Source organism: Peromyscus eremicus, chromosome 9, assembly GCF_949786415.1.
Source record: "Peromyscus eremicus chromosome 9, PerEre_H2_v1, whole genome shotgun sequence".
NCBI classification, from domain to species: Eukaryota; Metazoa; Chordata; class Mammalia; order Rodentia; family Cricetidae; genus Peromyscus; species Peromyscus eremicus.
Genome location: NC_081425.1, coordinates 84,378,543 through 84,390,920, shown reverse-complemented (window position 1 = coordinate 84,390,920; position 12,378 = coordinate 84,378,543). Strand labels below are relative to the sequence as shown.

Below are 12,378 nucleotides of genomic sequence, written 5' to 3'. Positions count from 1 at the left end.
CCGAAGTTTAACACACTCTCAAAACAACAACAGCAACAACAAAAAGGAAAAAAAAGAAAAAAGAAAAAGAAAATGAAAGAAAACCAAAACCAAACAGGAGCAAAATGCGACTAAGACAGCCTAGCAAGTTGCTTGGACACGCAGCTTCTTGTGTCCCGCCCCCACCGTCAAAGTCCCCAATCAGGAGCGAGCCTGTCCGTGACGCCATCTTTCCGCGTCGGAGCGGGCGCGAGCTGCGTTTCCGCCTCTGAACCGTGGCACTGAGGCCATGGGTAGCCAAGAGGTGCTGGGCCAGGCAGCCCGCTTGGCCTCCTCGGGTCTCCTGCTGCAGGTATTCTGCTGTGCCGGCTCCAGCGCGTGGTTCCGCCCCCAAACCTCGAGGGGAAGCTGTCCTGGATTCCCCGCGCTACCGGGGGTTCCATAGGAAACCACGCGGCGGGGAGGGGCGGCGGGTCTAGGAGCTGGGAGATTGCGGTCGGAGTCTTGACTGAATGACTACAAACATGCTGTTTCCTTTCTGAAGATTGCACTTCATGTAGCAGTAAGAGACAGGTCAATCAAATGGTAGAAGCAGAGGCTACTTAGTGCTCAAGAATCTGAGACTTTAAGGGGTTCATTTCTTGTGTGTTCCATTCTTGGTTTTCAAACACCTTTCATCGGTTCTGATTCGCATTGAATTTAGAGAGACCATATGGCATAGCTAAGAACAGGGATCTGGGTTCAGGCGTACTTGCTGCGTGACCCAGAACAAATCACTTCAGCTCCGCAACCTTAGCTACTTGTTGACAGAATGAGGACAATAGTATCTAATCCAGAAAGCAATTTGCAAATATTCTTTGGGATCATTTGAATAAGCTCGCTTAGTACAGTACCTCTATCCTAGTGTGCACTTAATAAACTGCATTTTCTGTGTGTCCTTGGACAGGCTATTTGTGACTTTTTTTTTTCAGATGACACTTGCCAGTTCATCTAAATCAGCGGTCCTCAACCAATGGGGTCACGAACCCTTTGGCAAACCTCTATCTCCAAAAATATTTACATTACGATTCATAACAGTATCAAGATTACAGTTATGAAGTAAAAATGAAAATAATTTTATGGTTGGGATCACTACAACACGAGGAACTGTATTAAAGGGTTGCTGTGTTAGGAAAGTTGAGAACCACTGATCCAAATAGTATCTAAAGATTCTTTCTGCCCTACTAGTCAATTCTAAGTCAAATTTCCCATTTTTCTCAATGCCTTATTCTCCAGCTTATCCACCCAACTGCACAGGAGTCCAGAATCTTCCTTCATTATCTTAGGCACCAAGAGGTTAGGAAAGAGAACCTGGCTGAGTTAGACAGGTTAGATGACTGTTTTTAAGATAAGAATTACTTGGGTTAGGTACAGTGGCCTTTAATCCCAACACTCAGGAGGTAGGGGTGAGTGGTTCTCGGTGAGTTCAAGGCCAGTTGAGCTCCAGCTAGGCTAAGGCTATATGGTAAGACCCTGTCTCAAATAAAAAAAAAAAAAAAAAGCTAAAGCAAAATAAAATTGCTTGGCTTTTTCTGAGCATCAAGTTGTTTTTTGTTTGTTTGTTCGTTTGTTTTTTGAGACAGGATCTCTCTATGCCTTCCTGGCTGTCCTGGAACTCACTGTCTAGACCAAGCTAGAACTTGGAGATCTATTCTGCCTCTGCATCCTGAGTGTTGGGTTTATAGGCTTGTGCCGTTACTCCTGGCTTTTTAATTTTTTTTTTTTTATTGATTTTATTTTTGAGAAAAGGTATTGCTATGTAGCCCAGGCTGGTCTTGAATTCTTGATACTCTTGCTTCCGTTTACAAAGCGCTGGGGTGACAGGCATGCACCACCATCCCAGCAGTGTCCTCATTTCGAATGAGAAAGGTAATACAGCCTCACAGGGTCCTTAGGAAGATGAGATGAAGTCCTGTTATGTCCTGGCACATTACAGGGTGCTTCTCAATGTTAGCCGCTTCTGTTCGTGCAGTAAGTTTGTGAATGCAGTGTAGGGATGAAATAAGGTAAGCTATGTAAAGGATACAGAAAAACACTTTGCACACCTATGTGCTGAATGAATATTGGCTACTCTGTTTAACTCCATTTGTCTGGTTCTTGGTTTTCTTTTTCTTTTTTTTCCCACTTTGTCAACGTGGTTTTATTGGGTTATGAGACAAACAAAAAATCCATTATTTCCACGTCTTAAATGCTTAAATAATTTACGTCCTTCAAAGTAGTGCCCATTAAGACACAGGTATGAAACACTGTTCCCAGAGACTTGATTACATTGAGGAGAAAATGATTACCATGTGATTCTGGCTGAAGGCAGGCAGGAGAAAAAGCTGCCTGCATAGTATCCTTGGGATCATTGCATCCTTTTTTTTCCTTTTTATTATTAATGAATTTTCTCTTCTTTTTACATACCAACCACAGACCCCCCCCCCTCCTGCACTTTGTTTCCCCATTTCACAGTATACATGACTTCAGTTGTGTTACACATAGTGTTTCCTTTTCCATACAGAAAAGAAACAGGTTATAGAAGACACGCAGGAGTAGGAGTCCAAACTGTAAAATTGAACTGGGCCATTTGTTTGCTGTTTGTTATTAGGCGGATCCTTTCATTCTGTGTTTTGCTTCGGGCACGTTTGCCTGGTTGTTGTTTGGTGTTGGGAATTGAACCTAGAGTACTACATGCTCTAAGCAAGTTTTATCACTGAGCTGTATTCTCAGCCCTGGTTGGCTTTTGTTGTTGTTTTGCTATTGAGTCAGGGTCTCACTATTGAGCCCTGGCTAGACTAGAATTCTCCAGGTAGACCAGGCTGGTCTCAGTCTCAAACTCAAAGAGGCTGGCCTAGTTCTGCCTTGCGAATGCTGGGATTAAAGGTTTGTGCCACCATGACTAGCCTGCTTGGTTGTCTTTAAGGGTCAAATAATTAACAAATGTAAAAGCTTTTATAAACGTGAAGTCCTTTATGAAAGTAAATGGAAGGTATGTTGCTAATAAGGGCCACTGGGTGGCCTTAAAACAAAGGGTAGCCCTAGGAACCTTTATTAGCTTTATTAGACCAAACCTTTATTCAGAACAATTAGAAGATACTGATATGACCTTAAGTGTCTTGGACAATAATAACTTTCTAAATGGTTTTTTGTTTTTGTTTTTGTTTTTTCTTTTTTTTTTTTTTCTGAGACAAGGTTTCTCTGTGTAGCTTTGGCGTCTTTCCTGGAACTCACTCTGTAGCCCAGGCTGGCCATGAACTCACAGAGATCCGCCTGGCTCTGCTTTCTGAGTGCTAGAATTAAAGGCGTGCGCCACCACCGCCTGGCAGATGTACAATTTGTAATCAGCATATATGTTGTACAAAATGATGGACTTTATAATTGTATATATGGATTTTTAGAATAGTCATAAAATACAATTCCTTGGTTGCTTTAATTCAGTCTTATATGCTTCCTTAAGCTATAATGCTGATGCTTATGGTAGCTTTGCAACTACATTTTATTATGTAATTTGTGAGTCTTAATTCTGAGCCAGTCACAGGGTATATTTTTATTACCTTTAATTTATACATTAAAAATGCTTTCACTTCTATAATCTTATTTTAGTCTTGTAATCAACCTTATGAGATATTTAGCCTCACTTGACAGAGAAGATTGAGGCTTGTAAAAATTAGAAGATGATGCATGCATTTAAGAGCTAAGTGATGGGTTGAGATTCAGCTGAGGACTTTAATAAGTCTATGAAATGGTTTCCCGCCATCAGCACTGAGTGTAGAATTTGGCGTGTATATATATGAACCGACATGTTTCTAAGAGTCTACAGAGCTTCTGTCAGAAAAGATCATCTATAGCTCCATTAACATGGTGATAATCTTGGCACTGGTAATACTTTAGGAATAGTGTTAATGGCCAAGAGATTTTCAGACCATAGTAATCCTTTAGTCTACACTGATTGGCTCTTCCAAAATGGTAGCCATGTATATATGAGTAACCATCAGCAACTTAACACTGAATTGATTTGTCATTTGTGGCTGGAATGAGGAGAGACCATGAGTGAGACTTACATCCTATTCAACAGCTCCATTTGGGAGCCCCATTTAATTGTAGGTTCTTGTTTTTCTTTTCTTTTCTTTCCTTCTTTCTTTTTCTTTTTTTTTTTTTCTTTCTTTTTTTTTTTTTTTTTTTTTTTTGCTTTTTGCGGCAGGGTTTCTCTGTGTAGCCTAGGCTGTCTGTCCTGGAACTCACTCTGTAGACCAGGCTGGCCTCAAACTCAGAAATCCACCTGTCTCTGCCTCCCAAGTGCTGGGATTAAAGGCATGAGCCACCACTGTCCTGCCCTGCCCGGCTCCTAGGTGGTTTTCTTTAATGGACAGGTTTGAAAGTCTTAGAATGTGTCCCTGTTAAATGGCAATAGCCTGTTTTCCCATTTTACATTATCTTATTGCTACAATTGTTATTGAAAAGTTGCATCAACTCCTCTCTGGAAAGGGAGTATTCAATAAACATAGTATTTCCTGTGTAACTAAGAAAGTCAAATTTCAAAAAGATTAAATGTCCTTGGAATTCCCTAGATATTCCAGGCAGAGAAGAAAGAAATTAGACCCCAGATTTCTAGTGAGCCTATTCTACTACTCTGTAGGCTCTTGTTTCTGTGTGTTGAGTTTCTAAATAGGATTTGGGAGTGGCCAGTCTTCTGACATTGTCATCCAGAAGTGTGCTGGGCAGCATCTCTAGCTATCTTGGGACTCCAGTGGCCCATTGGCTGTAGGCTGAGTATGTCTGGAGAAGGTCTTAGGAAGGGCCCTGGATAATGTGAGCCATGATTGCAGTTGTGTCTGTCTCCTTGACTTTGAGCTTGAAGATTCAATTTGTCCAGGTTTCTCTATCTCGTTAGTAAATAAGGGAGACTCCCAAATAGCTTCCTGGGTTCTTTGCCCACTGCTCAGGATGGTGAGAGCCTTTAAGGAATTCCAGTTCACAGAAACCAGGTGAGGTAAGTGAGCATCATGGAAAAGAGTCTGCATAGCAGAGCTGCTGTGTGTTATCACATCATGTTGGGAAGGACAGCAACCTGGTCCTCATTTCAGTAAATCCCAACATAACTCATGTATTTTCTTCCAGGTATTGTTTCGATTAGTCACCTTTGTCTTGAATGCATTTATTCTTCGCTTCCTGTCAAAGGAGATCGTGGGCATAGTGAATGTCAGGTAAGAGGAACGCACCCTGGCACTGTCCACAACTCTCATTACGAATCACAGTTTTTCTCAGATTGTACCCGTGTGCCACCCTCAGATTTTAGAATCATATACCTTTCCCAGTAGCAGAGCCTTTTAGCAGTGGGCTGAAGAGAAGTTCAGGGTGGGGGATGAGAGGGCCCTGCTGTGTTTAATGGACTCATGCAGCGTCTTCCATTAGCAGCCTCCACATGCACATTTCTCCCCCAGCTCTTCCGGTTTTTCTGCTCTCAGAACCCAGGAGAAGAGTGGGAGTACCTCATTGCAAACCCTGTCTCAGGTATAATCCAGTGTTCTTGTCCTGCTGACAACACAGGAAGCAAGAATTCTGTAGTTCGTGAGGATGTGCCTCATAATTGCAGGGCTGGAACAGCCAGCCACCTTCGCTTCCTTCCGCCTCAGTGATTTTGGAGTTGAGATCCGGCAGCTGGGATCAGAGCTTGAATCCTTGTGATTGATTCTGTGGAAAGTGACCTTGTTCTGTCTTAGACTCAGCGTGTGTCTTCTCTGCTCGACGACACCCACACTTGCTTTGTCTTCCCAAATGACACAAAAACGAGTGAAATGACGCCTTAGAATAGCTCAGCTTCTCAGGTGTCTTCATATCCTGGTAAACAAGACAGTGTGTTCGAGACAGAATTTTATGCCTGGTATTTACCAACCAAACACTTCACGGCGTTTTTCAAAGAGCCTGATGGCAGTTCTCCAACTTGGGATTGGCAATGCAGTCACCTGGAGCTTTGTACCAGGTAGGGTTCACAGTCTCAGGAGGCAGTGGTGAAGCAGAGAGATGCTGTTGAAAAAGCAGAAAGGAGGGAGCAGAGTTTTCTCCCCATGCGTTCTCCCCCAAACTGCCAGGTTTGTCAAGGCCTCCTTGCCAGTCGGCCTGCTCTTCCTCACTGTTCAAGGTGCAGCTTTGGCTCCTCACCTGCAATGTTGGATGGGCTACTGGGGAGCAGGATGCACTTAACAGCCTCATCAGGCCGCTGGCTGTAGAGGCAGGTAAACCTGCCGCTTTTCTCTGGGTGCGCGGTACTCAGGCAGATCCCACGGGATGGGGGTTGCAGCGCCCTCTAATGGCTGCCTACTTTGCTGTTTGTCCTGAAACTCTGGCTAGCGCCTCCTTGTGTGATGGAACCTCTGCTTCTCTCGCAGAGGCTCTGGTGTCATCAGGAGGTCCCCTTGCTATGAGTGGTGATAAGCTGCTCCTTTCCTCCTTGTGGCCAGGACCACACCTCTGCCCACAGCCATAAGGCTGCAGACTCTCAGGTCACTGCCACACTTTCCACCTCAGATGTAGCTGTAGACAGAGTCAAGTGTGCCTTGTTTGGGTCTAACTCTGCCCTGTGGATTGGACTTGGGGAGGGGTCTCGTAAGAGGTATTGGAGCCCTACATCCCATCCGTGGTTTGGGGTTTCTTCTGTCTCTTCTGTGGTGCTTTACACATGCTAGTCAAGTGCTGCCCGGCTGAGCCATATCCTTCCTTAGTCTCCTTTCTACTTTTATTTTGAGATAAGGTCTCACTGAGTTGTTCAGGGTGGCCTTGAACTTGTCTTCCTGCCTCAGCCTCCCATGTAGTTGGAATCACAGGATAACCATTGGTTTATGACCAATATCTTTTCTTGTTCCTGTTGTTGGAAAAAATCTTAAAGGTTCTTTCAATAACAAATTAAAGACAAGCCTGGCAGCCTTACCAATTCTACATTTGCTTTGTAGACTAACCCTGCTTTACTCAACAACCGTCTTCCTGGCCAGGGAAGCCTTCCGGAGAGCCTGTCTGAGTGGGGGTGCCCAGCGGGACTGGAGTCAGACCCTCAACCTCCTGTGGCTAACGTGAGTTGTACTTTAGCAAATGACAAGTTCTAAGAACACACATGCCAAGAGTGTGTGAAGTGTGCCAAGAGTGAAATGACGGAACCTGCCCACAGCTAACTGTCTCCAGACTGGGTTTTGGGTCATAATTTTAGCAGCAGGAAGGGAGAGTGTCTGTCTGAGTTGGAGATGTTTCTTACTTGGTCTTCTCTCCGGTAGGGGGTGGGGGTTCAGGGTGGGGCTTGGGGGTGCCTGGCTTCCTGCCCCACTCTTTATTCCTAGTCTCTTTGCCCTGTAGTTTCTTTAGAGCTTTTAGCAACTATTTTTTTTTTTTTTTTTTTTTTTTTTTTTTTTTTTTTTTAGCATTTTAAAAGGTCTGGTAAGGCTTTCCTTACACCTTCCTTCAAGTCTTCAGAATGTTCTTGTAGACCAAGTATGCCAGCTGAAAATTAGAATGATTTTCTTCAGTAGATCCCTGCTGAGAGTCTGGAGGTGGGGCTGTTTCCCAATGCTGCCCTTGCATAACTCTATTGCCTCACAGAAATGCCTATCAGAGGGGCTGGCAAGTGTTCATTTCGTTAGCAAAATGACTGCCAGCTGTGGCGTTATATTTAAGTGCCCTGGATACACACATGAAATGAGTTCCATGCTGGGGACTGTTGGTTATTTGGGGTACAAAAGCCATTTGTATAACGTCTGTCAGCCATTCTAAGCACAGGCAACAAACAGGTTGTTTCTGGAAATTCTCCTTATGGACTTAGTCTAAGCCAGTGGATATAGTGCAGGCTTTGGAGTTAGGTCAGGATTGGGTCCCGCTTCTGTTCTTGGCCTAATTACCAGTCCCTTTCAGCCTTGGTTTCCTTCTGAATGGGGAGAGTGACTGAGGATCACTGTGAGGTGCAGTGAGATAAAGCGTTCAGTTAGAGAGCCAGGCATGTGGGTGATGCCTGCATTCCCTACTAACAGCTTCTTATTGTGGAAATTATTTTTATTATGACTATTATTTCCATTCAATATTACTATTTTAATGCATTTTTATACTTAAGACAAAAGTTTGTGTATTAAAAAACATCTTTTCTATTCTTCTAGTGTCCCCCTGGGTGTATTTTGGTCCTTACTCTTGGGCTGGGTCTGGTTGCAGTTGCTTGAAGTGCCTGATCCAAATGTGGTCCCCTACTATGGAGCTGGAGTGGTGTTCTTTGGTCTCTCCGCAGTGGTGGAACTTGTGGGAGAGCCTTTCTGGGTCTTGGCACAAGCACATATGTTTGTCAAGCTCAAGGTCAGTGAACTTCTTGTGAATGGGAAAGGTGAGCAGTGAGGGAAAGTGTGGGGTTTTGTTGTTATTAGTGACTGTTTTCGGCCAGCGTCTCACTGTGTAGCCCTGGCTGGCTTGGAACTGACAGAGGTCCACCTGCCTGTGCCTTCCAAGTGCCGGGACTAAAGGTGTGTGCCAGCATGCCTGGAACTGCAGTTTGTTTATCTATCTATCTATTTATTTACTTTTATATGTATGGGTATTTTGTGTACATGTGTGTCTGTGCACTAGCTGGGTGCCTGGTGCTTCTGGAGGCCCGAAGAGAGGGCTAGTTCCCCTGGAACTGGAGTTACTGACAGTTGTGAGCCGCTGTGTGGGTGCTGGGAACTGAACCTGGGTCCTCTGGAAGAGAAGCTAGTGCATTTAACTGCTGAAACATCTCTCCAGCCTTCAGATGTGTGATATTTTTAAAAAGCTTTTTATAGGAGAGAATGACTTTTCTAGATTTGATTGTAGAGAACTAATTAGAAAAGGGTAACGTGATACATTTATTATCTTAAGTTTGTCAGATAGGCTGTGCTAAAGTTTGTTCCTGCCAACTGAGTCATGATGGTGAACACATACAATCCCAGTACTCCAGCGACTGAGGCAGGAAGATGGTATATCAAGGCTAGTCTGGGCTACATAACAAGATTTTATCTCAAAAACAGGTGGGTGCTAGGGAGGTGGTTCAGTCAGTGAAATGCTTGCTGTACAAGAGTGAAGACCTGACTTACTGTCCCTTAACCCGTATTATAAACCATGCCTGTAATCCCGGCCTTGGAGAGGCAGAGACAGGAGGATCTTAGGTCCTGCTGGCCAGCCAGCCTAGCCAGTCACTGAGCTCCAGGTCCAGTGAGAGATTCTGTTTCAAAATGTAAGGTGGAGGGCCATAGAGGGAGACACCTGACCTTGGTCACTGGTCCCCATGTGCCAACACAATGTACCTGCTGTACACACATACACATATATGGATGCATTGAACACAGACATATAGCCCTGGGGATGGGGGGTTACCTCTATATATTATAAGTGAAAAACAGGTTTTGTAATAAGGAAGATAACAGAATTAAAATTTGGGAGCTCTATAAAATATTTCGGATTTTTTTAGTGATCTTGTTTAGTTGTATGCTAATATTGGTGTTTCTTTTCCTTTTTAAAAATACATTATTTAATTAATGCATAGTAGCATATATACGTATTATATCTTAAGGCATAACATACTGAAGATGAATGAACTACCCACCCATCCCAAGAAATAAAGCATTACTATTGATGCTTATGTCTAAACATGCCCCACGCCCGCTTCCAGGGTAACCACCATGCTGAATTCTGTGCTTGCTAGGCCTTTTCCCCTTTACTCTTTGATAATATTGCACCTTTCCCTCTGTGTGCAGGTACTTGCTGAGAGCATGTCAGTTATCCTCCGGAGTGTCCTGACAGCTTTTCTGGTGCTGTGGTTGCCTCACTGGGGTCTATACATTTTTTCTCTGGCTCAGGTGAGAATCATGCTTTACTCTGTACATGATCAACATTTCTGTTTTCCCTTCTTGTTCCCACTGGCGTGTGTTTTATGCTCACAGGATTCATACTTGTGGGGACAGTTGGAAACTCCAGAATTTTGGCTGGCTACCACTTCTCCAGCTGCTATATCCATCCTGTTTCACACAGTGGCACCACTAGTGTCCTTAGGGACCTGGGGAGGGTCATACACTTTCCAATTGTCCACATCAAAAACTCCTTTTAGACATTCTGTGGGCAGGTCCATATCAAACTGATCTTTGATTGTGTAATAGTCTTATGGAGGAGTGGGGGCTGGGTGGGGGTGGGAAACGAGGGGGTGGGGTGGGAATCAAATTGTATGTGTATTATTTTCCTTGAATTTCAATCAGTGGTTTGCAGAATAGGAGGAAACTCTGCCAAGTGTGTTTTAAACTTAGATTGAAATCTCCCATAATTCAGAGAGAGTGACTCAAGTCCAAGCAAGTACATTTTCTGTTTCAGCCATTTTAGCTCCGTGTTACATTTTAGGTGTAGTCCCTAGTAGAGGCAGGCGAATTTCTGTGAGTTCAGTGCCTACATAGAGTTCAAGACTACATAGAGAGACCTTGTCTCAAAAACCTAAGTAAATAAATAAAAACAAATAAAATGAAAGTAAATAAAAATGAAGCCTAAGATCAGATATTTACCATATATCAAAAAGACATATAAAGTGGTTTTTAGGTCTTTTATTTTGTTTTGTTTTATTTTATTTTTTTTTTTTTGAGACAGGGTCTTGCTGTGTAACCTTGAACTCACAGTTTTCCTGGCTTCAGTTTGTCGGTTTTCCTGTGTTTTGATTTGTTTGTTTGTTTGTAGTTTTTGTTTTGGAGACAGGGTTTTACACTGGCCCAGCCTGGCCTTGAACTTAGAGCGGTACCCCTACGTGAGCCTTGAAACTCCTGGGATCAGAGACATGAACTTCTGTGCCTGGATTTCTGGTTTATACGTTTATTAGTCTTTGAGAAGGCAGGTGAAGATGCTGCCTAGTAATGATTTATTTGACCTTCTTTCCTGTGTCCTCTGAACACTACAGATACTTTTATGGGACACAAAGTAATTATATTTAAAATTAATTAAGAATGAAAATTGCCTACAAAACCAATTTGAAAATAGATACATAGTTTAGACAAATTATCTGTGGTTATTTTTTTCTTATCTTTCTGGACCTAGAACTATAGTTTTCATCATTATCCTTGTTTCTGTGTGTTCTCTCTAGTAGGATGAAGGGCCTCAGAAATGCTCACTATGATTGACTCTTACTATGGGAAAGGCACTTGGCACTGTGTGTTTCTGATGTCACAGCTCCTACCCATGATAGGGTCATAGTTCAGCAAAGGAAACTGAAGGTATTTGTTTCCATATCATGGGCTCTGTAGGAGCTGCACAGGACAGTCAATGACAGATGTGTTTGGTCCAGTGACACCATTATAGCAACACGTGAGCCCTGCCCAGGGCACTGAGAGTTCCCTTGTCAAACCTGCCTCCAAGGTCTTCCTTAAACTGCCCGTAAACCTCACCTCAAAATAAATGAGAATACTTATACCGACAGTGCTCAGCTCAAAACTGGGCAAAAAATTTGAACAGACATTTTCCTAAAGAATACATAAAAATAAATGGGCAACAAAGCACATGAAAAAATGTTTAGGATCAATAATTATTAGGGAAATGCAAATCAAAACCATAGTGAGGGCCTGTTCTGACCTTCAAATCAGCACTGAGGAGGCAGAAACAGGTGGATCTCTGGGGCTTCAAGGCCAACCTGGTCTTCCTTGTGAGTTCCATGGCAATCAGGGCTACATAGAGAAAATCTGACTGAAAACAAACAAGCAAATAATAGAAGCCACAGTGGGTGTCACTTCATAATTACTAGGGTGGGTATTTCTTTTGTTAGGTATAGAATAACAAATGTAGGCAAGGTTGTGGAGAAATTGAAACTAGTGTATTTCTGGTCTGTACATAAAATAATGCAGTTTCCGTGAAAAGCAGTATGATAGTGCCTCTAAAAATTAAACAGATCTAAAAAAAAAAAAATTAAACAGGTCTATCATATGACCCAGCATTTCCACTCTTAAGTATGTACACCAAAGAGAATGTTCATAACACTGTTCACAGTGGCCAAAAGGTAGACACATCCCAAATACCCATCAGCTAATGAATAAACAAACTTTGCTGTGTCCATACAATGGAATATTATTCATCATGCCTTGCATGATGGCCTACATGTGATCACAGCACTCTGGAGGCAGAGGCAGTAGGACCCTTGCAAGTTTGAGATCAGCCTGGTCTACAGAGTCCCAAGACAGCCAGAGGTTAGTGGTAAGAATAAACAATTGCCGGGTGGTGGTGGCACATGCCTTTAATCCCAGCACTTGGGAGGCAGAGATAGGTGGATCTCTGTGAGTTCGTGGCCAGCCTGGTCTACACAGTGAGTTCCAGGACAGCCAGGGCTACACAGAGAAAACCTGTCTCAAAAAACAAAACAAGACAAAAAAAAACCAA

General features: G+C 43.1%; 1 protein-coding gene across 1 annotated transcript in view; it reads left to right on the top strand.

Annotated features, from left to right (window-relative positions):
- The first annotated feature begins 208 nt into the window (after positions 1–208).
- The window catches only part of Rft1 (RFT1 homolog), a 37,123-nt gene continuing 24,953 nt past the window's right edge, over positions 209–12,378 (top strand). Inside the window, exons 1-5 of the mRNA XM_059273947.1 lie at positions 209–331; positions 5,119–5,204; positions 6,948–7,064; positions 8,133–8,322; positions 9,735–9,836. Of these exons, the coding sequence (XP_059129930.1) occupies positions 269–331; positions 5,119–5,204; positions 6,948–7,064; positions 8,133–8,322; positions 9,735–9,836 (558 nt within the window). The 5' untranslated portion in view covers positions 209–268. The remainder of the gene's footprint in view (positions 332–5,118; positions 5,205–6,947; positions 7,065–8,132; positions 8,323–9,734; positions 9,837–12,378) is intronic.